The 27,760-nt window shown below is 38.1% G+C and overlaps 1 protein-coding gene across 3 annotated transcripts; it reads right to left on the reverse strand.

The window, feature by feature from the left end:
* Positions 1 to 159: 159 nt before the first annotated feature.
* MANEA (mannosidase endo-alpha) lies at positions 160 to 27,019 on the reverse strand. 3 transcript variants are annotated; one of them, XM_060753054.2, is made up of 6 exons: positions 26,771 to 27,019; positions 16,588 to 17,158; positions 15,191 to 15,300; positions 13,093 to 13,169; positions 10,973 to 11,016; positions 160 to 9,299 (listed from the first exon to the last, which is right to left on the reverse strand). In XM_060753054.2, exons 2-6 carry the CDS (start codon positions 17,123 to 17,125, stop codon positions 9,295 to 9,297), a joined length of 774 nt encoding a protein of 257 aa, XP_060609037.2. In that variant the 5' UTR covers positions 17,126 to 17,158; positions 26,771 to 27,019; the 3' UTR covers positions 160 to 9,294. The 3 variants fall into 3 exon arrangements, with proteins under 3 accessions (XP_060609037.2, XP_060609034.2, XP_060609035.1); XM_060753051.2 differs by having other exon boundaries at positions 160 to 11,016; XM_060753052.2 differs by lacking the exon at positions 26,771 to 27,019 and having other exon boundaries at positions 160 to 11,016; positions 16,580 to 16,666.
* Between the last annotated feature and the right edge of the window lie 741 nt (positions 27,020 to 27,760).

The raw sequence follows: 27,760 nt of genomic DNA on the forward strand, positions 1-27,760 counted from the left end.
GTCTGTTTTCCTTCCTTTTTTTGTCTTCTTTTTCCTTCCTCTCGCTTCCCTTCTTTTTCCTTTTTTCCATTCCCTCACACCTTCTCCATTTTTGTTTTTCTTCCTTCATTCACCCATTTCTAGGAAGCTACTTTAGATGAATATTACAAGGCCACAAAATGATAGAAACACATCTACTTTATTTGTTAAATATAGCCTGGAATTGATGCAGTCCTTAGTTCAAGTTTACACTGTAATTACACATACATTATGAGATTACAATTCAAAGATTTTTATGCAAGATTTTACCATTAAGTGCATTTTATGTAAATTATATTTCCTGAGACATGCAGAGTGCTTTAGAATTCTAGAAATTGAACACAAATTGTAGATATCAAAACATTATACAAGTATCAGTGGTAAGTATGATCAGTGGTGCACAAAAAACGAACACGTAAAATATATTAGCTCTGTAATATTGATAATGTTGCACAAAAACATGATACAACAAATGCAACTTGCATTTAAAAGCAAATATCCTTTGAACAATATAATGTACAATCCTAAAATATGTTTATAGAGCCAATATTAACTAAGAAATAATTTTATTCTTTTTGAAGATCAACAGTTATAAATGAGAGAGAAACAAGTGGAAACATATCCAAAATGAGGTTTTAAAATACAAACTTGTAATGTTATGCTTCTAACTGGACACTGCTAAAATTGTGAAGGTGACACAATTTGTTTCGGTAGCTTGTAGGAGAGGTAGGAACACCATCAAGCCTCAAAGCAGTAACTGTGCTAGGCAACTGACATCCATAAGAATAATCTCCCCTTCAAAAATTCTCTAGTTATCACTGAGGGGCTGAGAAAAGTTCAAGTAGTTCAGTGGAGCCACCAAACCCTCAGGATCTCATTATAAAATCTGTAAATTCAGATTTCCATGAGTTACATGGAAATGCTTTTACATATAGGAAAATAACTGGTATGAGAATCATATATGCATTTTATGTGCCTTGTTTGTTAATGTAATGTACATGAAGTCAGATGTGTTGTCTAGAATTTTGCAATCCTAGGAAACCATGTATGTAGTGTAACATTTTAAAAGTCTTCAGGAAATCTTAGGCATTATCAAATCTAATTCAGCCTTAAATTAAATTTCTTATAGTAGCATCAACCACATTCTTTCAGCAGTCTCGTCGGTAAAAATCTTCAGTCTTTACTATTTACACGGAGATCCCAATCCTTAAATTTAAATGCCATTTAACATTTGTTAAAACTCCCATCTCTCTGGGACACACTGAATTATTTGTAAATGATGCATATTCTCCAGCAAATAGCTGTGTCAGCTCCCTCCTTATTTTCTTTCTTAATGCCTTAAATTTAAAAGCTGCCAATACAATCCTATCAATGTTTACTTAGGAACAAGCATTCACTATAACAGACTAAGAAGTGTAAAATAAGTTTAGTCTACTTTTACTAGATAAAGTCCATAAAAAAGCTAATTCCTGGCGGTCGGTAAAAAACATTGCATGGGAAAAATCCTACATGAGGGAGACACTTTAAAATGCAAGGGTAAACGGTAAGTAGCTTTTATTTGACACCATTCTTTGGTTCCCCATTGAGATTTCGGAAACGTAGACACTGAGATTTATTCAGCTAAACCTATAAATTGTTTAAGATAAGAAATGTTATTGTTATACCCATTGCCTTTGTTTTTAAGGCACATAAACTGAACAGGAAATACGTGAAAAGGGATTTCAAAATAAATCTATACTACTATGAAAGTCAATAAAGCAGATAACTTATAAGATTAAACTCTAGTTCAACCTTCTCATGCTTCACATGGTGTATTCAGGTACAGGTACCCAAATATAAAATATACATTTGGCTCATCAACTGTGATTAGTGCATATTATTCCCTGTAATATTGAACAGAAACAGAGGCCTAATATTCATCCGTGACACTTTTATAGTAAACAAGTGATCTTAACACACCTGGTCCATTTGCTGTTGATGTACAACTCGCATAGGCTTTTTACTCAATGATACATACCACTTTACAAAGGTAAGAGTATTGGCTATCCAAAGAAAACAAAACATTTATAATTATTAATTACATAAGGAAACATCTAGTTATATGTGTTATATGTGTGTGAGAAAAAGAGAGAGAAAGAGAAATGCTCTCTTAACAGGGAAATGCATTGCAAATACAACAATAGATAATTTAAACATTTTGAAATACTCAAATTAACAACGATGCAAACTATTATCTGTAAAGCAAACTTTGCCTCTTTTGCTGAACAGCACTATTTCAGACTGCTAGTTAGCAAACTAGGAATATGTGTGCACTCACAAATAATATCTACTTCCTCCCAACTCCCTACAAAACCTTTTATATTAGTTTGAGGTTCAGCCCATGTTTGTCCTTAGAATCCCAGCTTTTAATAAGTATGAGGCTGTTTAAAGCACTGACTCAATTACAATCTGAAGCAGTACAGTTCTGCAAGTGGTATCAACTGTCGCATTGTTTTACAAGTTAAATCATGTAAGATGGCTAATTTTACATTTTGTCTTGGAGCTTTAATTGGAACACTAATTAAAGAATTGGTCATGCTTGTAAATTTCCATTTATCAGCTACTGAAAATGGTGCAGTAACATTCTGCCAGTACCTACTACTATAATGAACATCATTGTGAACAAAATCATGCATTCATGTATCTGTATTCAGCTGCTAATTCAGTGATATTCCTGCACAAGACAACATGTAGCAACTCTGTCAATAGCTTTCCAATTAAATGTCAGTGGATTAATTTCAATCTCTGAAATACAGGATATGCAGACAAGTATAAAGAGAGAAATAAAATATTATGGCAGAAATAATAATAATAATAATAATAATAATAATAATAATAATAACCTCACCAAATAAAAAGATGATAATTGCAGTCATTTGGAACTTTTTTATGAACATAATTATAAGTCTTCATCTCAAGCATCAAGAAAAGAAATAAACTTACATATATCTTTCCCAGTCAGTAGCAATATATGAAAATGTCTACAAAACCAATTGCACTGTCCTTCAACAGGATCTTATACAACATATCAACTTCTAATTTAATAAACCCATGAAAGATCTTGTTGCCCAATTTTGTAAACTGTACATGTTAATATCAAGCTGGATGTCGAAATCATAGAGTTGGAAGAGAACTCGTGGGTCGTCCTGTTCAACCCTGAACATGTTACGTTCAAACTGATATGTTTCTTCACAATATATTCTTCGTAATATCTCTTAAATAGATCAATAGATAAATAGATTAGTCCCAAGAAGAAAGTGGTGGTTGGTTGGCTCCATAAAGCATACAGTAGAAAATTTAGCAGGCTTTGTGAATATCTACAAACATTTTAAGAGCAGGATTAACTAACTTAACTTGTACGTATTTACAAAGTTATTTTTAAATGGGGAGGTTTTTCAGCTCATTACTGGGGAGGGGGAGGCAAACAAGTGACTGTAGCTATTAGTTTTATCCATTTTTTTACATAACAGAAACTCATTTGCAAGACACATCACACTTCTTGCTGAAATATTGCACAGGCAAAAATATCTTTAGATAGCTTTGACAGTTCAGCTTCTTAAAATGTGATCAAAATAATATGTGAAATAATAAACTCACAACTTCACAAACTGAATTTAGCAGCATCAGCATGAGCAAACAGTTCACAAGGAAAGGGATCAAGTCTCTCTCTTAAGATATTCAACATGCTTTTTCTACTGGAGCTCAAGTAAATTATTTGAAGAATGAAAGACTATTAAATAGTAATATGTACAAATATACATACTTTTAGAACTTTTAAACAACCCCCTCCCCAAAAAAACCCAGTGTTTTCGAATTTATTTTCCTTTTATAAAGTATTTTTGTGCCCACTTCGCTTTTTCATTTTAAAGGTGTACAGAATTGCCTTTAAACATTATATCCACTTATTGATGTTAATGCTATGCACATTCATTAAAAAAAATCTTTTTATATAACAGGATTACACAAATAGTTTTTTCTTAAGTACGTAAATTAAAAAGGTTTTTTGTATGCCAGACCTTAATACATTTTTGAAAACCTTTTATTATACCATTGACTGAAACAACTATTCAGATACTTACTTCATACAGAAGAAAGAGAACTGAAGTTTTAAGCTCATCTGCTATTTGTAAAAACCTGTCACCTTATAGCGGAGTCGTTAAGCTCTGAATCAACCAATCTGGAATGCAGGTTTTTCTATCTTGTTGTCACTGTGTGACAGCGGCTTACTATTATATGACTCAGAAAATGATGTCTATTTCTTAGCTCCTAGCCAGAAGTATTAGTAAAATCTCTATGCAGGTTTTTAAAAGATGACTGAAGCCAGAGCCAGACTTATAACTGACTTGACCCTTTTCCAAAGAATATTAACCAATGTTGTTCAGAACAGTTGCCTGTCAAATCCATTACAAATCTAACAATGTAGGTGACTCAATTGGTGCTATATGAATAAATCTTCAAAGGTAATTAGTTTGTTTTATATGCTTTCCAGACATGTACTCCTTCGAATTTATTTATCGAGGAATTCAGTTTTTTGCTTAAGATCTGACACAAGCGCTGCTGAGCCTATCTGGAGAACAGGGTTCAGAATACTAGATAGTCTTGAATACTAGAACATTTGGTCTGAAACCTGCAGCACGTTTACCACTCCATTAACAGGGATAAAAATGCATGCTATACATTATTCCGCACTGAATTTCTGCATGGAAGTGTCAGAGGTCTCTGCTTTCTACTGCTTGATCCACAATTCAAACATTTATTGCACACTAACCACATATCCAGCAATAGGAGGAAAGCTCAGGTGGCTTAGATTGAGTTCTACCTATTACGCTGGAATTGCTATACAGGTTGAGTATCCCTTATCCAAAATACTTGAGATTTAAAGTGTTTTCGATTTTTGTTTTTTTCTCTCCAGATTTTGGAATATCCCATTTGCAGATATGCGCATAATGAAATATCTTGGAGATGGGACTCAATTCTAAACATGAATTGTGTTTCTGTTTTGCAGGCACCTCATACACATAGCCGAAATGATAAATTATACACTATGTTTTGATTATTTTGTTTGAGAAACAAAGTTTGTGTACACTGAATCATCAGAAAGCAAAGGATTCACTTCTCAGCCACTCATGAGAAGAATGTTGTATTTTGGAATATTTCAGATTTCAAAATTCTGATTAAGAGAATAACGCTGAGACCGGTTGCTATAAAGGAGCAGTATACAGAATACATTTATTCTCCAGGAATCTTTGTAGTCCCTCAACTCTCTAAGCTTCATCTAGCAAATCTGGCAGCATGCTGGTATTGAAACAAAACCTTATAGTTTTAAGAGTGATACTTTTTGGGGGGCGTGCCACCAAACTTTGATGGAAAATTGAGAATCCCCTTTAAATCAAAAGGAAAAAAATTGCAGAAACACAGCTATATAACAGTAGTGCAACCAACTGCCAATTCAGATTGGGTGGGAATTGGAAATATGGAACCTTTGAAACTGCTCACTTCTGCTATAGATTGAAACAATCCCATTGATACTGCTGTCTTAAAATGAGTGTAAACTCTCTGCTACACATTAGCAGAGATTGCAAAGAAAAGTCAGAGACAGAAGAACTAGGTCATTAAAAACATACTACTTCAGCAACCCCTGCTTTCAAGACTCCAACTTCTGAAGGAAAAGGACTGCCACAAATTCTTCTGACACCAGAACTATTTTGCAGGTCTCCTGAAGCCTGGAGTGTACAGGAGAGAACAGTGCTTGTTTAACTGGAGTTTTCTTTGAAGTCCAAACTGTATCTGCCTACTGGACAAAAAATACAAGCCACTTTTCACTTTGAGATGCAGCCTACCACTTTTCAGATGCTGCAAGTACTTAACTCAGTTTGATCCCAGCTCTGAGCAGGAGAAGTGAAAAGACAGAAAAAGGTTTATAAAAACCTTAGGTTAATGTCACTCATTTGATCAATTGTATCATGTATATGCAAACACTCCAAATCACTGTATTTATTTCTTTCTGGCTCTTGCAATAGGCTGTTCTTATAATCAATTTACATAGTAATTAGTAAAATGATAAAAGTAATAAATAATAATCAACTTGACTTCTAGAAAAGAATGTTAGCAAAGCTCTTTGATATCACCTGTGAAACAGTATGTTTTACATTTAATTTAAAAACCTAGCACTGTTGTCTCTATTTATTAGCTCAAAAATATGGTCAATTAGGAATAAATAGAGTGCATAAAAGAGTTTCAGTTCACCATCCATTTGACTTGCTACAGCTTTTAAGATTATATAGCAGGGAAGTAATCTTCATCTCTCCCTGTTCCTTTAATGCAAGGAAATACACAACAATGTTTTTGGATTTAATGATATCCATTAATAGTGGTTTCAGTCTTTGAAACATCATATGGCCTGAGATCCCAGTACTTGATCTTGACCTTTCTCACCCTATTTTTGCTCAAATTTTGAAATCAGTGTCTAGAGGCGTCTTACAGTTTTTTACCTGTGTAAGTCTTAAAGGGTGGTGACAAGGAAGGGGAGACAACCTTTTCAATTTTGGCTCCTGTTTGTAGAAGACTTTGTCCAGTTAGTCTACTTAAACCTTGATGTAATATTTTGGATTGAAACCATTCTGGCTGATGTTTCTAAAATGGCAGCCTTATGACAATTGTTTATCCCTATGTTTCTCTTGTGTCTCTTTTTCAGTTTTTATCATTACTATTAATGTAATTTTATAAGGCTTTAAAAATATCTCAGAGGGTATGTCATGAATCTTTTACCATGGCTTAGAAGGCAGGGATGTTAATATATTCAGAAAAAGCAACCATGTAGTTCTGCATTTGTTATTTAAAAAATGGCAGTGATTAACCCACTTCAGTTTGGTTGATGCCCGTCAATCTGTATTTTTAAAAGAAATAAACCCTCCACTGTCAATTTTTGACAAGATCTCTGGTAAAAAAAATCACCGAATATGATTAATTTCTATTTTTAGGGCAGCAAGAAAATATGGATTTCATCTGCATTAACTCCTAAAGGATTTGTCAGTAGCTGAAAGAAAATGAGGGGTGGAATTTGCAGAAATCAATAGGATTTACAGTATAATTTGTTCTTTTCTGGATTCTCTCTCACTTCTTGTTTTTACTTAGTTGGCCTAGCAGGAGGAAGAGGAGGAAGAGGAGAAAGCAGTCTCAATAAATCTCTTCCAGATTATTCATATGACATATACTTTCCTGGTCACCCTAAAAAAGACAAATGCCAGAGGAGAAAGAGAAGCCTCTAGCAAATCATTCTTGGAGTAGTCATACTTGCAGCTACCAGTCCAGGAAAAAGGGGAAAGGCTGCAAAGAAGAATTTTTTTTGGGTCCTATTATGTTTCTGACAAGGTCATCAGAAGACCAATGACTGGAACCTGGATTTAAGAATGGGTTCCAAATAAATCAGATTATCTGTTACTTTCTAAAGAAAGCGATTTGGTTTGTCATTGATGTTAAGTGCCTTTAGGTCAACTCAGATTTCTGTCAATTGCACTCTAGTGGTTCCTTTGACAAGATTTATTCACAGGTTTGCTGCTGCCTTTCTGAGGCTGAGGGAATGTGGCTTGCCTAAAGTCATATGTAAGTTTTATATGACCAAGCAGGGATTTAAACCCCGATATCCTGGAGTCCTCACTCAACACTCAAATCATCACATCACACTGATGGTTTGCAACGCCCCGTTCCAAATCATGCAGTGGGAAGAAATTTTTATCCATTGCTAGCCAAATGAGAAAAACACCAGCCCTCCTTCATAATGAATACTATGTGTTGTAATAAAGTTCTGAAAACTGCAAAACCAAGCTCATGAAATATACATTGAATTATGCTGGAGGGTTTACTATTAGTTTTGTGTGTCAAGGGAGCTCAGTGAAGAGGCACTTTGAACTTAGACATCATAAGGCACTCATTAAAAAACCACATCCTATAGTCTGTTATTGAAAAGCACAGATACTCTTGTAAAACAAGCCTCTGTACTGAAAAACAGGATTTGAATGGGACACTAAGCCAAAAAATGGCCCATATATGAAACTTAAGTCCAAGCCAAAAACTTTAAATTCCAAAGATTTGTTTTTTGAGTTACTTTTTTATTAGTATGCACTAGGATGGGACATTTTAGACCCTGTTAAAATTGAACAAACAAATCTACTTCAAGGTAGAGAAAGATGGAGTATAAATAGGGTAAATAATAATAATACTGATTTCTGCCTTTGGATACTCCGCCACCCCTGCTGTAACATAGAAGGGTATATTCCACGATATTTTTCTCTCTCTATCTAGGTATATCATGATAACAGTGAAGCAGATGACATGTGCTGCAATTGTCAGTGGGCTAATTCCATTCTGAGAAAATTAACATAATTTCTTCCATTGGGAAGACAATGGATTTCATCTGTATCAGTATATACTTCACAACATAAGAGGTTCTTTGTTTTATTTTTATTCTGCCTAATTCTTTCTCATTTGAGAGTGTGGGTGGAATATGTTTGATTTTGTAACACTCCTTTGGATATGGGGTATTTTTATACTCCACAATAAACTGAAATTCTCACTGGGATCAAAATACACCCAACTTTTAAATTCCTGTATATGAAGCTAAATATATTTATTATTGACATCATTTTAATAAATCACTTTTGAGACATTACTCAATGGCAAAGAGTATATGGGGCATAGATATGAGGCAGTTGCATGTGAGCAATCTTCCACCTAAATATTGAAACAGCACACTCATGGAAGAGAAGATTGAACTGCTAGTATAAATCTGAAGGTGCTTCAATCTCTTTTAATAAATCTGTGCCAACAAAGATTGTAAATGAAGAATGTGCATGTATTACTCTAATATGATTTTGGCAGCTTTAATCTAGGTTACTCTCCATTTATTCAAACTAACTATCATCATTTTAATGCTTTGTACTTTGACCACAATTTCATATTTTTCCAGAAGATTAATTTTTAGCCTGCTTTTTAAAAAGCCAAATCTTGCTAAAACATGTTCTTCTTCTCTGAAAATAATTCAAGTGCCTAATAAACCTGTTAATGGCTGCTACGTTTGCATCTTGTAACATTTCCACTTCAGTCCTCACCCACATGTCTCAAATGCCTTCAAATTGGCATCTTGTCAACAACCAGGGAACTAACTTATTAGGAGCTGCTAACCTGTGAGGGAACATTTTCTCCTCTTGTGTAGAGCAGGGATCCAAGCAGGTTGTCAGCCTAAACTAAAAAGATATATTTTTAGTGGTAATAAATTATTTCTTCTTAAGGACTTAACTCTATTTGCTAGTTCTAGTTATGCTAGTTAGTAGGCAAAGCCATTACATAAAACTGATTGTTTGCTTCAAGTTTTAACATGAGGCATGCAACATTGCCAAATATTTGCTTTTAAAAAGCCTCACTAAAACTATTAGTAACTATCAGTATCACAATTTCACATCACTCATTTTTACCAAAGTAAGAACAAACTTAAAGATAACACTTTTAAACCTCTATGTAAAATATACACTTTGGACACCTAGGAAATATTAAAAATACACAGCATGAATATCAACCACTAATTTTGGCTGTATGCACCTAAAAGAACAGGGCTGGCACAGGAAAAAGTCTGTGCTCTTCTAGGGCTCCAAGTTGAATTTTAAGTGGCTCTTGAGAAAATCCTACTGCATTCTGTTCTTTACCATCAAATAAAAGCTGATTTGTAGTTGTTTTGATTAGTAGACTTCGAGAACTAATCAAATATTCTCGACAGAGTACCCGAAAGGACATTTTTCTTCACAGTCGTTCTGAAACCTGATCCAACAAGTTGCCACGAAAGGGTTTTTAGATGAACACCAAAGTTTTAGTGTCTGGCTACATCTACTCATATTACATTGGAAACTGCTTCTAAATTTGCTTAACTCTGAGAAGCAACTGGAGGGTTCTCTTCTAGAAAAGAAACACTCAGAAGCCTAGCTGCATGCAGAGAGCCTATATAATCAACTGGGTTAAAAACCCAAAATATGAAATGGAAGTAAGTTCTGTATCATTCCACTAAAATAATTAATCACATATTCTTGTGGTGTACTTGAAATACGCAGAGTATTAGTATGTACAGTATTGTATTGCTACCAGGATATTCTCCATATAATATAAGAAACCGAGGAGTTAGTATTGCTTGCTATTGTCACTTTTACTCTTTTAGTTCTGTCTTAGCAAAGCGATAGCAATAGTGCAGGTGCCACCCTCACACATCACAAAGCTCTCAGTTTACCAGTGAGACACAGGGAGGGGCTCATTGTGGAATCGCCAAACGCAGTTGCATCTCATGTAAGCCACTGTTCCTTCTCCTTGCTATATTCTTCAGACCACTTTCGAGTGAGCTCCAGATAAATATTTGGTTTATGCGGCTGATAGTCTAAATAAGCTGTCTTTCCGTTCTTCTTTGGAATGGCCTTTTCAATCTGCGTCCCTTCATGCCATTCGTTAAATGAGGTGATGGAAATTATTTCAGGCCGCACTAGTAGCGCTGCGCTGAACGCTGTCTCATAGTACTTGCCGTTGACACGGTTCCGCGTGTTGTGGTTGTTCCAGGGTCGGATGCTGGTGTCTATGTAGCCCGGACCCACGCTTGGAATAAACATTAAGTTTTTGGTGTCACAAAAAGCTTTCAGACTGGGCCAGTTGTGATGGCTTGAGCCGTAAGAGAATCCATTTGTGGCAAAATATGTATAAATTCCATCGAAGCCACTTCTATAGACTTCATGCTTGTGTTTTTCTTCCACAAGAAGGGCAATGAATAAGCTATCATAAGGTGTGTTTCGGATACTTTGGGATCCTGATATAGTAAGCAGATTTGCCCATATTTCAGGAATTGTTATGTAAGAATCATAAACATAAAACATGGGAAGGGTTCTACCTGTGCTGACTTTGTGTCTGTAAAAAGCTGGATGGCTTCCATATCTACAAAGCAAAGAAGATAAAGAAGTAAACATTCTTTCTATTACTTTCAAAGTACTAGAAGCTGTTGTTTAAACCCCACACTCTTCCATCTGAAATGTGGAATCATCACTAGCATTAGAGAATAATTTATGTTGTCATATAAAATAAATTCTAATTAAATAAGTCTTCCTCATTTAATGACAATAAAGTTACTCTACTTCTAATTCACAAGTCATTATCTTTCACCTACTGTATTTTCCAGCATATAAGATGACTGGACGACCTCCAAAATTTCCAGTTAAAATATAGAGTTTGGGATATACTCGCTGTACAAGACTACCCCTCTTCCAACGCACACCATTTTTTAAAAAAAAAAAACCCCAAAAACCATCAGATTTGATATCAGTATGATAATTTTCCTATTACCATATCTCCTTCTCTGCCCCTCAGATCTTGCGCATGCGCACCTGTGCTGCTTCTCTGCAGTCCTCAGGAGCGAGATCTGAGAAGCAGGGAAGAAGGTATGGTTATAGGATACAAGGGTGGGGCAGACGGGTGAAAGAGGCATGCTTTTCTGGGCACAGCGCCGCTCTATCTCTTTTTTTTCATACACCAGGCATCCCAGATGCCTGCAGCTTGCTCTGCCCTTCATTTACACCTTCCCAGTGAGGCGCCCCCTCACCTCATCATCAGGACTGCGTTAAGCCACTTGTTCCCATGAATCCTGGTGAGTGGATTTTCTTCTACCATACTTGTACAGTGCCGCCCATGCTGCTTTCATACAGTTGCCGCATATGGCGGGGATGTGGCCATGGCCATTTTTGTGCTTTTCCCACCATATGCGGCAACCGCAGATCCTCCAATCTGGCTCAGAAGTTTCAGCACCCACCCTATAAGACAACATCCAGCATATAAGACAACCCCTGATTTTTGAGAAGATTTTTCTGGGTTAAAAACTAGTCTTATACGCTAGAAAATACAGTAGTCCAGGCTCACTAGAGATCAGGGAAGGCAGATAACATGAAAGATAATGATATATAAATACAACAATAAAAATACCAAATGTTGGCTTTCAACAAGAAATTGTTAATGTGATTTAAGTGATATTCTGGTCTGTGTACAACACCTAACGCAAAAACACACAAAATGCAAAATGAAGCAATGAGTGATATGGATTTTCAGGAAAAGGGGAAATGGAAGGTTTTCCAGAAAATTGTCCAATGGTCTATGATCAGGTTCAAAACATTTGGTTTTAATACTGCTTTCAAACACATTCAAAGATTTATGTAGAAATTATTTCACTGGAATATTTGTAATTGAGTACGAGAATATTATATACGTCCTTTATATTTGTTTAAAAAAACAACTGTAAGAATACTATGGCTAAAATTCTGTTTGTAATTGTAAGTCTGCCTTACATTGTTGCAATTCACAATTATTCAGTAACCAAATGTCCTCCAGAAAACATACTTATTCAGCAGCACATTCCCCTGCAACTCTGCCATTGAAAGGGGGTGAATATTTCATTCCACTAACTATGTATGGCACGGTTTACATTTTGTCTTGACTACTTGGACTTGTGACTGATTGAAATGCAAAAGATCTTATGAAATAGAAACAAACTTAGCAGTGCTTCCACTGTTCCTTGAAGCACTAGGCTTGTCAATACCTGTCTTTGTAGAATATTAACTAGAAATTCCCATTCCATATCTACCCTATCTCAATTTTTCCCCTATGACAAAAACTGAGTGTGGAAGTTTTACCTTCACTCCTAAGAGGGTGTTTTATGCCTTTTAAAATTGTTGCTTATTAAAACTCGCCTCCATTACTGATGTTTTTTGCTTGAACAATAGATCTGGACCAAACGTGGCACACATACCCATCATAACCAACTTCAACATCTGGTGGGGTTTGGGGGCATTGACAGATGACGATGGGAGTTGTAGTTTACCCACATTCTTAAGCATTTCCTAATGGGATCATGCATAAAATCTAAAACACAAAAATCACTAGTTCTAATGTTTATCATTACAAAATTCCTAACTGGAGTATCACCAGTTTCCTAAGCTAATATCAAATACTTCTGAAATTTCTTACTTGTCTATGATGTATTTTATATTGGTGTACATATTGCGATCATCTCTGTCTTTGTATGGCTCAATATGAAAAGTGATCTGAAAAGTGAAAACATTGATAGATTATTTTTAAAAAGAAATAAACTTGAAACAGGATATCACAATAAAATTAGCACTACCCAGTTTATTCTCTCTGTTTATGAGGTTCAGAAAAAGAGGTGGCTTGAAAAAAAGTCTTTCTGGGAAGTGGGTTTAGGGGAACTGTGGCAAACCTGCCCTCTTACACGGTCTCTATTTTTTTAGGTATTCTCATTCTGTTTCCCCGGAATCTATTCAAAATAGCTCAAAATTATTTTCAGTTGCCCAAAGTGGAATCCCTGGTGGCACAATGGATTAAGCCCTTGTTCCAGCAGGACTGCTGACTGAAAAGGACAAGCCTCCCACAGGATGGTAAAACATCCAAATATCCCCTGGACAACATCCTTACAGACGGCCAATTCTTTCACACCAGAAGTTTCTCAGTTCTGCAGTTCTGCAGTTTCTCAACTCACTCCTGAAACACACACAAAAGGCGTGGTGCCCAAAGTGACCACCACACTGACGCACCACTCCCTTGTAAAGCAGTCAAAATCAGGAAATATCATCTTACAGATTTTAAAAGTATACCTCATCCTAGTTTATAGAAATGCAAAAAGACTTTGGAGAAAAATCTCAATGTGTTCAGGGTGGCTAGGCAACTGCTACTTCAAAGAGAAGTGAAAGTCCATTCATGCAGTAATCATCATCATTATCTTTATTTCTATCTATTCTATTTATCTCTCTCTCTCCCCAGATGGACTCACGGCAGTTACTGGATGTACTGTATGACTTTGGCTACAGTACGAGCCAATATACATCTATTCAGGGAAATCTATTTTACTGCAAATCAACCACTACTGCAAATGGATACAAGAGGGGGTGGCAACATCTTGAAAAAAAAAAATAAAGAACAGAACTGATATAATCTCATAATCCCTAAAAAATAATAATACTGGTATGGTATGCTACCAAAAATGACATGGAAAAATCTCATTTGCCATATACTAATAGCACAACCTGAAGGACATCTACTTGAAACCAAGCACCACTGAATTCAAAGAAACAACTCATTGAATTTAATGGCATAGGTAACTGTGTATAACAATGTGCATACTGGAATAAGTTCTCCTGGGACTAATGGGACTTGTCTCTGATTAGATATGCATAGATTATACTGAAGATTGCTTTCATGTTTCAAAAGTACAAGGTCCTCTATTAAATTTGACCAAATGGACTGAACCGCCTTGGAATCAATTTGCATATTGACAACCCCATGAATTTGGATAGGGTTTTCTTAGGCATCGAATACTCAAGAGGTGGATTTGATAGTTCCTTTCTCTGAAATACAGTAGTTTCCCATTCAAGTATTAACTTTATTCATCCCACTTAGCTTCCAAGATCAAACAAGATCCAGTGCATTTTGGATATTTAGACTTCACAAAACATAAACCACAGGTTCTTAAACTTTCAAAGCAGAGGGCCGGTTCATGGTCCCTCAGTCTGTTGGGGGGGGGGGGGGGGCTGGACTACAGTTTTTTAAAAAAACACACCATGAGCTATTTCCTATGCATACTGCACATATTCTTGTTTGTAGTGCAGAAAACAAAGAAAAAACAATACAATATTTGAAATGAATAGCAATTTTAACTAATATAAACTAACCAGTATTTCGATGGGAAGTGTGGGCGTGCTTTTGGCTGATGAGATAGTCAATTTAATTAGGATTGCTGTTGCTGTCTGCCTACAAACTGTTTCTGACTTAGGGCGACCCTCCAAGTGGCCTTGGAGGACCACATCCAGCTCAAAGGCCTTAATTTGGGAACCCCTGACATAAACATTTAGCACTACACAGCTAAAGTGCTTTTGCTGAAATGAAAAGATACATGACAGCAACGTCCATGGTACAATTCTATATATACTGTATATTTTTCTTGAGACACATACCTCAATACATTCTGGGATAAACTGATATAAGACCACAACCTAAATTCTGTTAACTTAATATACACATTTCATCTACAGTTTTATCAGATGAAACTGACCTTTAATTTGTACTTATCTGCAATATCCAAAATAGTTGGCACCAGAACATCAGCAGGTTCTCCGTTTTCATCAGCCATATTGGGTGGATACCAAGAAAGAGCCAGCACCCCTAACAAACAAAATATGTAGTTACTTTTCCTATGTTACAGGTCAACTGGGTGCCTATTGGCAGGGAAGGGGATCCAGCAGCTATAGTGGCCCTGTTCCATGTGCAGAAACTGCCTTGGGTGGAAATTCTATGGCAGTGCCCCCACCACCACCAATATTTGGAAGGCATGGACCTTCTGGTATGCCAAAGTAGAATTCTTGCCCGGGGGGGGGGGGGGGGATATGTAGTATATTAACCTCATCCTGAGATTTATCCTCAGGTGGATGAATAATGGGACAAGTATACACATCATGCCTAAATCTCTGGCTTGGGGCTTTAATGTACAGAGAACACCAGAGAAGAACATGTCTTCAACAAAATAATTCCCAGAGTCACTTTTTTTGGTGAGATGGTAAATTTTTCAGTCACTGGCATGCGCACTTCTAAGAATGTATGTAGAGTCAAGAGGTACTGATTGGGAAGGTAATATATTTCCATATAGGCTTAGAGGCAATGTTGGCATTTTGTCATGAAGACCTGGGTATATTGCTATATCTTAAAAGCGGAGGGAAATAAAAAGGTGTGTTTCAATAACTGAATAGTTGCCATATGTAAAGCTGCCTTGAGTCCCCTTCGGAATAGAGAAAGGGAGGATACAAATAAGTATTAACTTTAAATAAATAAATAAATAATTTACAAAGATGAATGTAGAAACATGGTACTTATTGTCCTTGGAAAATCATCAGCAAGCAATCCTTATGTCAATTAAGTTCCTCCCAACCTTCCCATAAGCCAGTTTAGAAGATGGGCATTCAGCCTAGTGACGGACAGACAATAAAGAGTGGGAATGGGGAACAAATCTGTTGTTAAGCAGAGTGGTGGAGTGAGGCAGGGCAAAAAGGGTCACAACAAATTAGGATCTGCAAATTTGAATGAAAATACAAACTCCACTTAACACAAGCTGTGAGTGATAAACCAGCTTCAAAGTATTGTCAGTGTGCAAAGAAAATATGCTTAGCAAGTTAGTTTGGGTTCAAACATATTAACAAAACATGGTTTAGCTAAAGTCACAGGGCAAATCTAACATAACTAGATAATTCATAAAGTTACCTTCTGTATGGTTACCACAAGACATTTTTTACTCAGCCCCTGAACAAGAGACAGTTGTGATTTAATGAAGAATCAGATAACAGATGGGTGAAAATTAATAGAGAAATAATAATACAGGAAAAAATCTTCCCTTATAGCTTCAATGTATTGCAGAAAATACAGGAATTTACTGAAAATGTCTCAAAAATACCTATTTACCAATGGAGGCTGAGCGAATCTGCCTCATGTGAGCATCAATGACAGTAGGATCTCTGGAGCTATATGGACCAAGTTCAGGATAGAAGCTAGAGCCAATATCTTCTGGAGGCGTGTGTCTTCCTTGTGGATAACCACTTGCAATTTTGGGATCCCAGTGTGTCAGCAATGGGTGGTTCCAGTGAATATATTTCCCATCAAACTGTGGAGTCCCAAACCAGCTATAGTAAAACACATGGAAGTTGTAATTTGGAGACGGCAGCTCTTCATCCACTCTTCCTGTTGGCATTTTGTCATTCATTATCGGAGAGCGTGCATTTTTGGCATGTGTGAAGCTATCTTCCTTGGCTTCCTTCTGTAGACTGAATTTATTTTTAAAATATTTTGTTTGCTGCTGAAAATCTGGCAAAAGACCAATACCAAATGGATCTCCAAATCCTGCTCGTTCAGGTCTCAAAGTTTTCAAGGCCATCATTATGGAGCAAATAAATAAAATAAACAGCAACAAAATGACGCATGTTCTCCGGCGAAATCTTGCCATGATGTCATGTTAGTTCATGTAGGAGGCTTCTACCTGTCAATAAGCAAAATAAAAATAAAAGTGAATACTTAATAATCTTCACAAGAAAATCTAAAAAGGTTCAAACTATACAGATACGAAGAGATGAGGCAGCTCCTCTTCACAGGTTGCAGGTATAACAGTGTAGCATAATAATGATTCTAAAGGTAACAAAATGGGAAGGGGGTGTGCAAGAAGGCAACTGAGCAGCTTAAATGGAGAGAGGCCAGATAGCTTCTTTCTTGATTTTTTCTTGTGGGGAGGCAGACCTTTTTGATCCGAGTCTTAGATAATTAATTTCAGGGATGCTTGTATCTCTTTTGCCTGTACTATAAGTACTCCCGCTTTGAAGTTCAATGCCATTTTGCTTATTATATTGGTAATTCTTTTATGCCTGATGATGGGAAAAACAGGAATCAATGAATCCAACGTGTGTTCAAAAAAAAAAAAATCACACATACTTTGCTACTCCCTCTGTTGGTTTCAGAGGGTACAAGGTAGAGAAAGAGAAGGAATTGTCAGATCTTTCTATCTCCTCTAGGGAAGGTAGTTCTGTTAGATGGATTACCACCTAGAGCAGTGGTTCTCAACCTGTGGGTCCCCAGGTATTTTGGCCTGCAACTCTCAGAAATCCCAGCCAGTTTACCAGCTGTTAGGATTTCTGGGAGTTGAAGGCTCAAACATCTGGGGACCCATAGGTTGAGAACTACAGTTCTAGAGAGACAAGAGGCAAAGGTAACAGATGCAGATGTTTTTTCTCTATTACACTGGCTTAGAAAACATTTACCCAGTTGAAAAATAATGCATATGGTCAACCCGTGAAAACATTAATACTAGAGATCAGAACTGGTACACATTAGCTTGAAATGTTTCGATATAAGTTGTATATAAATATGTGTTAATAATAAAAGAAAAACTAAAGTATAACCACATTTTTTCTGACTCTAAGCTTAAGCCAGCATGCACTGGATTTCAGGCAAAATTTCTGTGATGCCGAGAACAACATGTATAAACACCTGCCCAGATGCTTTTTATTGGGCAAAAATATGATAGCTGGGACCCTATGCTGGTTGCGCACCGCAGGTCAATATTCATGAAGGAAAGATGTGCATGAGACAGCACAGTGAGTGAGAGACGCAGCTGCGAGAGAGGGAGGAGGAGGAGGGGTCTATGGCTCACATGTCCTGCCCTCCACTGTTAGAAAGCGGGCGGGGAAAAGCAGAAGAGGGGAAAGGGGGAGGGATCTGGTTCCTGCCGCTCTGTTCGCACTAGGGCTTTGTAAATACCTTCCCCGGCTGCCAGCACACTTTCCGCCCTTTGAAGAAAGCAGCCCCAGCAGCTGGGAACAGTCCAAATGGACTTCCCTTCATATTGTGCAACTAGTGTAGGGTTCATAGGGTCCCAGCTATAATACTTTTGCCACTTATTGGGGAGCAGAACTCATTGGCTAGCAGTCTGTCAATTAGTCCCAACTAGAATAGACCCATTCCAAAAACTGCTGAATGAGGAGTCAACACATAGGTAAATTTCACTGATTGAAAGAATCTGTTCTACATAGGAGCAAGAACATGGTTTAGGCCTTTGTGAAAAAATATACTGTCTCAGGATGCAACTGAAATCTATAATGCTCTGGCTCTCCTGAGTTTCAGATATGTATCTATGACTAAATAGATCTTTGGGATATTTGTTGTTATTATTATTATTATTAATGCCCCACTTTATCTCCCCCAAAGGGACTCAAAACAGCTTAGCATAAAAATGATAGCACCGCATTTAAAATATAAAAATATTAGAACAGAATTAAATATAAACAGTATTGATTCACAGTTAAAACCATTCAAACATATTTGATGACAGTATTATGTACTGTCATATGTAAAATATGCTGAGTATATTCCACAATAAAACACATTCAGAAAAAATTGAAATTTAATACCAAATTCTTATTCCTAGTCTTAGAATTATTTGAAAAATGCCTTATACACTATCTTATATCGACTCATACATAAGTCATGCTGTATTTAATGAGACTTACTCATGACTAAATGCTGTAGGACTACAGCTTTAGCCTCGGGCTATCAAAATAAGATGGAGATAGTGGGTATCTATACATATAATAAAAGTCAAAACTTGTATGTGGCGGATGTGTGGCGGTGTGGCGGGAGGAGTATGTGCCAGCGTTTTGATTGGCCAGCCTGAAAGTTCCAACATTCGGATTGGCTGCCGCAGTGGTGCTATTTGCATATGGTCTCTGATTGGCCAGCTTCAAGAGGAGCCCCTGGTGGAGAAAAGAGTTCATGGAAGAAACGGGGACATGAGAAGGAAATTTGCATATGGTCTCTGATTGGCCAGCCTCAAACCCAACATTCCGAGATGACAAAGAGAGGAAAGGAAAGGCCAAAGGGGGCTGGGTCAGAACACTCCCAATACAGACCGAAATAGGCACACAGAGCCCCCATGACCCACTCCACATCCTACTGCAGTTTGGAGGAGGATGAACCATGGATGATGGGACTTGCGGTACCATCACTCACATTCTGAGACCGCTGTTAACCTCATCCAATGACTGATCAGGACCAAACTTGGCACATAGACCTCTCATGCCCCACTTTACATCCTGGTGTGGTTTGGTCGGGGATAGACCTTGGATTATGGGACTTGCAGTACCTTTGCTCAATTCTTGAGACCACTGCAACCCTCATGCAATTACCGATAAAGACCAAACTTTGCACACTGAGTCTCCATGACACACTCTACATCCTGGTGCGGTTTGGGGGAGGATGCACCATGGACGATGGGACTTGCAATACCTGCACTCCCTTCCTGAGACCATTACAACTGCCAACAGTGATGGATCAGGATCACAATTCGCACAGAGAGCCCACATGACCCACTCTACATCCTGGTGCAGTTTGGAAAAATATGGAAATGGATGATGGGACTTGAAGTCACTTCACTCACTTCCTGAGACCACTGAGACCCTCGCCAATGACGGATCAAGACCAAACTTGGCACACAGAGTCCCCATGACCCACTCTACATCCTGGTGCACGTTTGAGGAGGACAGACCATGGATGATGGGACTTGAAGTACCTCCACTCCCTTCCCAAGACTGCTGCAACCCTCATCTAATGTCCGAACAAAACCAAACTTGGCACACAGAGCCCCCATGACCCACTCTACATCCTACTGCGGTTTGGAGTAGGGCATACCATGGATGATGGGACTTGAAGTACCTCTACTCGCTTTCCGAGACTGATGCGACCCTCAACAATGACTGAACAACACCAAACTTGGCACATAGACCTCTCATGACCCACTTTATGCCATGGTGTGGTTTGACTGTGGATCGAGCATGGATTATGGGACTTGCAGTATCTTCGCTCAATTCCTGAGACCACTGCAACCATCATCCAATTTCCGATAAGGACCAAACTTGGCACACCGGGTCTCCATGATGCACTCTACATCCTGGTGCGGTTTGGAGGATGATGCACCATGGACGATGGGACTTGCAGTTCCTTCACTCACTTAGTGAAACTACTGAGACCCTCATCCAATGACTGATGAAGACCAAACTTGGCACACAGAACCCCCATGGCCAACTCAACATTCTGGTGAGGTTTGGGGGAGAACAGACTATGGATGATGGGATTTCAAGGACCTCCACTCACTTCCCAAGACTGCTGCAACCCTCATCTAATGACCAATCAAGACCAAACTTGGCACACAGAGCCCCCATGAGAGACTCAACATCCTGGTGCTGTTTGGAGGAGGACGGACAATGGATGATGGGACTTGCAGTACCTTCACTTACTTCCTGAAACCACAGTGACATTCATCCAAATACCAATAAAGACCAAACTTGGCACAGAGAGCCCCCATGGCCAACTCAACATTCTGGTGATGTTTGAGGGAGACTATGGATGATGGGACTTGCAGTACCTTAACTCACTTTCTGAGACTGCTGTGACCCTCATCCAATGACTGATCAAGACCAAACTTCTCCATCCTGGTGCAGTTTGGAGGACGATGGGACTCACAGTACCTTCACTAACTTCCTGAGACCACTGCGAGCCAAACACCAGCCTTGATATACAATTCCTTTCTCTCATAACCCGGGCAGCGCCGGGTCCCCAAGCTAGTCATTAAATAAAAAAGCCAGGGCAAACTCCAGCTCTAATCCTGTACATACATTTACTTCTTATGGGGCATTTTTATTGCTTTGGAGTAAACATACATATAATTACATTGTATCTAGAGAATAGGACGTCACAACTCTTGCCCCTTCCAATGTGTGTCTTTGAATTGCCTTTGGTGTCCTTGTGAATTTCATAAGGTTTTAAGGCAAATACTCAGATGTGGCTTTGCCAGCTCCTTCCTCTGTAGCTACAGGGCAAGCTAGTTAAACCGAATGATAGCAAACTTAAGTATGTCCGTGGAAGGGACACACAAGTTGTAGATTGTCTGCTACTCCCAGAGGCCTGGCAGCTGGGTATGCAGAAAGGATTTTTTTTAAAAAAAAGAAAATCCTCTGCATTTATACTGGATGGGGCAGCTTATCTATAGTACTCATAACTGAGGAGCCATATCTAAGAAAATAGGATGATTGACTCCACTATAGGCATCTCCTACATTTGGAGCAGTCTGGTTGAGGAACACAGTGGTACATGAGTACAGCTGAAAAATCTAAAGTTCCTCATTTTAGAACAGGGGTCCTCAATCTTTTTAAACAGAGGGCCAGGTTACAGTCACTCAAACTGTTGGAGGGCCGGATTATAATTTGAAAAACACATTAATGAATGCACACTGCACATATCTTATTAGTGCAAAAAACACTTAAAAACAATACAATAATTAAAATGAAGAACAATTTTAACAGATATAAACTTATTAGTATTTCACTGGGAAGTGTGTGTCAGCTTTTGGCTGATGAGATAGATTGATGTTGTTGTTGTTGTTATGTGCTTTCAAGCCATTTTAGACTTAGGTTGACCCTGAGCAAGGGCCAGGTAAATGACCTTGGAGGGCCACATCCAGCCTCCAGTTTGAGGACCCCTGTTTTAGAGGGTGATGCTACCCTTTCCTAACCACCTTCTGGGATCAGGATTGCTATGTGGTTCAGAATTTTTATTTTTGTTGAAATGAACAAAATCTTTATTTAACTCTCAGCTAGATTTTTTTTTTTTTACAATTACAATTGCACTAGAGTTTATCAATCTAGCAATTAAGTTAAGGAGTTGCAGCAGAAGTCATTTTTTATTTTTGAAATTACTACTATTTGATTGCGCCAGGTGTCCCTTTATCTTGTGATGACTATGTGATGTTGTTTTAAGCATGCTCCCTGATAAAACAACAATAAACAAACTGTGACAAATGAAGGCAAGTCTATAGGGATGAAACTTGATAACGGACTGGTGAGATAACAATGGAGCAATTTATTCTGTGTGCAGAATAAGAAGCATCACAAATGTTAGGCAGACTTCTAAATATAGCCCTTTATCATTGAGGACACAGGGAAGCTTGTGACAAAGAGACAGACAACATAAAGAAGTACAAGACACAAGTAATCCATCACTTGCAAGCCCATCTATTGTCTGTTAAGACCGGAAGAAAGTCAGTTAAGTAGATAGAAATTGAGCATTCTCTATCTCAGTATGTGCTCTTAGCTATTAAAAAACAAACACAAACCGGGGGGGGGGGGGTGAAGTTGGTTTGAAAGTTTATTTATTTATTTACTTATTTACTGTATTTTAATATTTCATGTTCAAGTTCTGGTTTCCTACCTTGCATCTAATTTCAAAAGGATTTGGAGTGAGAATGAGTTCTTCGAGCCTCTTTTGCTTTCCAAGTAATAGGATCTTTGCAAGATTAGTGCTACAACAGTCTTCACCTTAATGTATATTCACAACTCTAAAATTTTCTCTATGACTAATCAGACTGTTCATCAGTTTTCAAAAGCATAGGCTGCTGGAAGTCAGAGGTTTAGTCATGGCTGTGACTGATTTGGACATGAACAGGCTGTTTTCTTATAACATTACGGTAACAGAATCTGAATTGGCCATCCACATTTGCAGGTTTAACTTTTGCGGACCAAGTACCTGAGCCTCTCAGGACCTATCTACACTGCCATATAAAATCCAGATTATCTGCTTTGAATTGGATTATATGACAGTGTAAACTCATATAATCCAATTTAAATAAAATAACCTGGATTATATAGCAGTGTAGAAGGGACATCAGTATGAGTGCTTTGATTGTGGTTTTCCTGAATGGCAGGGGGTTGGACTGGATGGCCCATGTGGTCTCTTCCAACTCTATGATTTTATGAAACATGAAGAGAAACTCCATTTCTAAAAGTTATCTTATACAGTGGGTCCTTGATACCCAGTGGATATCATCATCTGTGAATGTTCATATCCCACTATATTCATAAAATGATGTGGTAAAATCAAGGTTAAACCCATGAATGCATAATCTGTAGATACAGAAAGTCAACTGTATTCTGTTTGTGTACACATTCACACTTCATTCCTTAAAGGGGTGTAAGAATTTGTCATTGGGTAAGTGCAAGAGTTGATCTTTCCCAGAACAGACCGTCTCACAATCTTTTTTTATTCCCATGTATACATCAACTTTTATTCAAGGCACTTAAAAATCCTGAACACATTTATTTTATTTTATTTGGTACACTTGTATACCGCTAATATCTCAGCCTGTGCGGCGACTCATTTCTCCTACATCTGCTGTTGCGAGCTTTCAAGTAATTTCTGATGCATGGTTGTCCCTAAGGTTTTATTGGCCAGATCTGTTCAGACAACATTTCCTTTTGCTTTAGGTCAAGAGCGTGTGACTTGCCCAACACAGGGATTGAAAGAAATTTTCAGAGTAGATCTAACCTCAAATCATCTTTATTAATGACTTAGAGGGTTAGAATGCATGATAATCAAGTTTGCAAAAGACACCAAATTGGGAAGGATAGCTAATACTCCAGAAGATAGGAGCAGAATCCAAAACAACGTTAACAGATTAGAGAGATGGGCCAAAACTACCAAAATGAAGTTCAACAGGGACAAATGCAAGATACTCCACTCGGGACCCTTCCACACAGCCCTATATCCTAGAATATCAAGGCAGAAAATCCCACATTATCTGAGTGTGGCTTCAAACTACAGGAAAGGAGATTTCACCTGAATATGACGAAGAACTTCCTAATAGTGAGAGCTGTTCAGCAGTGGAACTCTCTGCCCCAGAGTGTGGTGGAGATTCCTTCTTTGGAGACTTTTAATGCTTCTACGTTGAGACTGACTGAAAGCAAGTACAGATTGACTACCCCTTATCCAAAATGCTTGGGATCTGAAGTATGAGAACCATATTTAAACTTGAAATTCATTGATATTTCATGTATGCCTTATAAACATAGCCTGAAGCTAATTGCACACACAATTGTAACAACTCTTTGCTTGAAATAAAGTTTGTGTACACCGAAACATAAGGAATTGAAGGTGTCACTGTCTCAGCCACCCATGTGGAGTATTATGTATTATTTATTTGCGACATTTATAGACTGACCTTCTCAGCCCGAAGGGGACTCAGAGCGGCTTACAAGTTATATGTACATACAATATATTGTATTATTAGCACAGCACAATATTAGTATTATGTATTACTATACTGCACTATACCACTATGCTGCAATATTAGTAATATTACATGTAATACGAAATATAAAATTATTATATTGTATAATTAGTATTGTATTGCTACATTATAATATTATCAATATTATACGTGTATACAATATATTATATTAGCATAGCACAATATTGGAGCCCTCGGTAGCGCAGTGGGTTAAACCCCTGTGCTGGCAGGACTGAAGACCGACAGGTCGCAGGTTCAAATCCAGGGAGAGGCGGATGAGCTCCCTCTATCAGCTCCAGCTCGTCATGCGGGGACATGAGGGCAGCCTCCCACAAGGATGATAAAAAACATCAAATCATCCAGGCGTCCCCTGGGCAACGTCCTTGCAGACGGCCAATTCTCTCACACCAGAAGCTACTTGCAGTTTCTCAAGTTGCTCCTGACATGACAAAAAAAGCAAAGAAAAAAAAGCACAATATTGGTGTTATATATTACTATATTGTACTATAACACTACACTGTAATATATTTAGTAATATTACATGTAATTTGAAATATAAAATTATTATATTGTATTATTATTAGTACTATTCTATTTTACTACATTATAATATTATAAATAGTTAAAGGTAAAGGTTTTCCCCTGACATTAAGTCCAGTCGTGTATGACTCTGGGGGTTGGTGCTCATCTCCATTTCTAAGCCAAACAGCCAGCGTTGTCCGTAGACACCTCCAAGGTCATGTGGTCAGCATGACTGCATGGAATGTCGTTACCTTCCCGCCGAAGTGGTACCTATTGATCTACTCACATCTGCATGTTTTCGAAAGGCTAGGTTGGCAGAAGCTGGGGCTAACAGCAGAAGCTCACGCCCGCTTCCCAGATTCGAACCTGCGACCTGCAACAAGTTTAGCAGCTCAGCGGTTTAATGCACTGCACAACCATGGGCTCCAATATTGTATTATCAATATTATGTGTGTATACAATATATATTATTAGCACAGCACAAGATTACTATTATATATTACTATATTACACTATACCTCTATGCTGTGATATTATTAGTAATATTACAGGTAATATGATATATAAAATTATTATTATTATTATTATTATTATTATTAACTTTATTTGTACCCCGCTAACATCTCCCGAAGGACTCGGTGCAGCTTACAAAGGCCAAGGCCCTCAATAAAACAACAGCATAACAAATACAACAATAAAACTCATAAAGAAAACCAATAAACATTAAAGCAATAACAGTAAAACATCGAAACAATACATAATGACACATTTAAAACTAGGGCCGGGCCAAATGTAATGAATAAATTAAAAGTGCTGAACATGACAGGTGAAATGTAAATGCATATATATATATATATATATATATTATAATTTATGTATTTATTTATTATGAGGTATGCTCAACCTGAATTGAAATTTGTAGTAGGTTTTAATTGTATTTTTACTAATTCAGAAACCTCCAAATACATTAAAAACAGCTAAAATAGTGGAGGAGTGTTTTTTTCTTCTTGTTCATGGCAAGGCTGTTATCCAAACACTTAGCTTAAAAGTCCACTGCGCCAATGTTTTGGACTTCAACTCCCAGAATTCCTCCTCATTGGCTAAGGCAGCTGAGGCTTCTGGGAATTGCAGTTCAAAACACCTGGAGGACTCAAGTGTGGAAGCCACTGGCTCCAGTCCTTCTGTGTTGATTGGCAGAACGGCGCCTGAAAGGACTCTTCCATCCACACCAAGGTCAACGGAAGGGGGGGGGGCGAATATAGGGGGAGATCGCGAGTGCGCATGCGCCGCCTGTCTCCCATTGCCGAAGACCCTCCCCCGGCCCCTCTTTAGGGCCGTTTGTGCAACTGTCACCCTCGCGCGCTGCATCACAATGGAGCGCACGAGGCGCCACTGCCGTCGCGCGCGCGCGCTGCCAAGTCCTCTCCCTCCTGCACCCCCCTCCCTCCCCGGTTTTAAACTCACCCGTCCGCACAGAATGGGAACCTAGGCAAACTATAAGGAAGACAACAATACCGTCCCGGGTGGGTATTGGTGGGAATACGCGCAGCTGCGTCGGAGGGAGGGGGCGTGTGGTGAGAGAGCAGCCAAAGGGGGTGGACGAAAATGGAACAGTCAGAAAGGAGCAAGGGGAATGTTTAATCAGGCTCCGTAGCGATTTTGGGCTCCCCCTAGTTGTAGCTGAGCTTTGCGGCGTCCCTCCTCGGTGTGCGCATGCGTAGACGCCAAAGGTGAAGCTATGCAGATACCCTGACTGTCAGAAAGAGCAAGCAAGGTTGTTTGAACATAATCGTCCTCTTGGAGTGTAGTGTAACCTAACAGCAGAGTATAAAGTTGTGCGAAGACTTCTGACTCTGCGCATGCGCAGTGCAATTTGAGTGAAATCAATGTGTTGGGTTGTTGTGGGTGGTCTGATCCTATTCAATGCTGATGATATTAAAGTACATCATTGCAGCCATTCCTCAATTACGGTGTATACGTGCCATTAAGGTTCTTTTAAAAAATTCTGTTGCCTTGAGGCATTGAATAGTTTTCTATGCTGAAATATTAGTAATATTACATGTAATATGAAATATAAAATTATTATATTGTATTGTTGGGTTGTTGTAGGTTTTTCGGGCTGTATGGCCATGATCTAGAAGCATTCTCCTGACGTTTTCATGTATGTTTGCAACAGACCTCACAACCTCTGAGGATGCCTACCATAGATGCAGGCAAAACATCAGGAGAGAATGCTACTAGAATATGGCCATTCAGACTGAAAAACCTACAGCAACCCAGTGATTCTGGCCATGAAAGCCTTCGACAATAAATCAATGTGTTCTATGCATTTTTCTGTTAGAAAAAAAGAAATAAATGAAAGAATGTATTTGAAGGCACACAGCAACAACAACCTGTATTAACATTACAATATTTTGAAGAATTAATCAATGTAGTGATATGTCCATAACATTT

Source organism: Anolis sagrei, chromosome 1, assembly GCF_037176765.1.
Source record: "Anolis sagrei isolate rAnoSag1 chromosome 1, rAnoSag1.mat, whole genome shotgun sequence".
NCBI lineage: Eukaryota > Metazoa > Chordata > Lepidosauria > Squamata > Dactyloidae > Anolis > Anolis sagrei.

Bases quoted from the DNA above. Each gene is read 5' to 3' on its own strand.
- MANEA (XM_060753051.2), bottom strand. From the start codon at position 17,125: ATGGCAAGATTTCGCCGGAGAACATGCGTCATTTTGTTGCTGTTTATT. The intron at 15,301-16,587 runs GTAAATAGGTAT...TTTGTTTGTTAG, and splicing joins GATTCGCTCAGCCTCCATTG to GGGTGCTGGCTCTTTCTTGG. The intron at 13,170-15,190 runs GTCAGTTTCATC...TTCACTTTTCAG, and splicing joins CAGATAAGTACAAATTAAAG to ATCACTTTTCATATTGAGCC.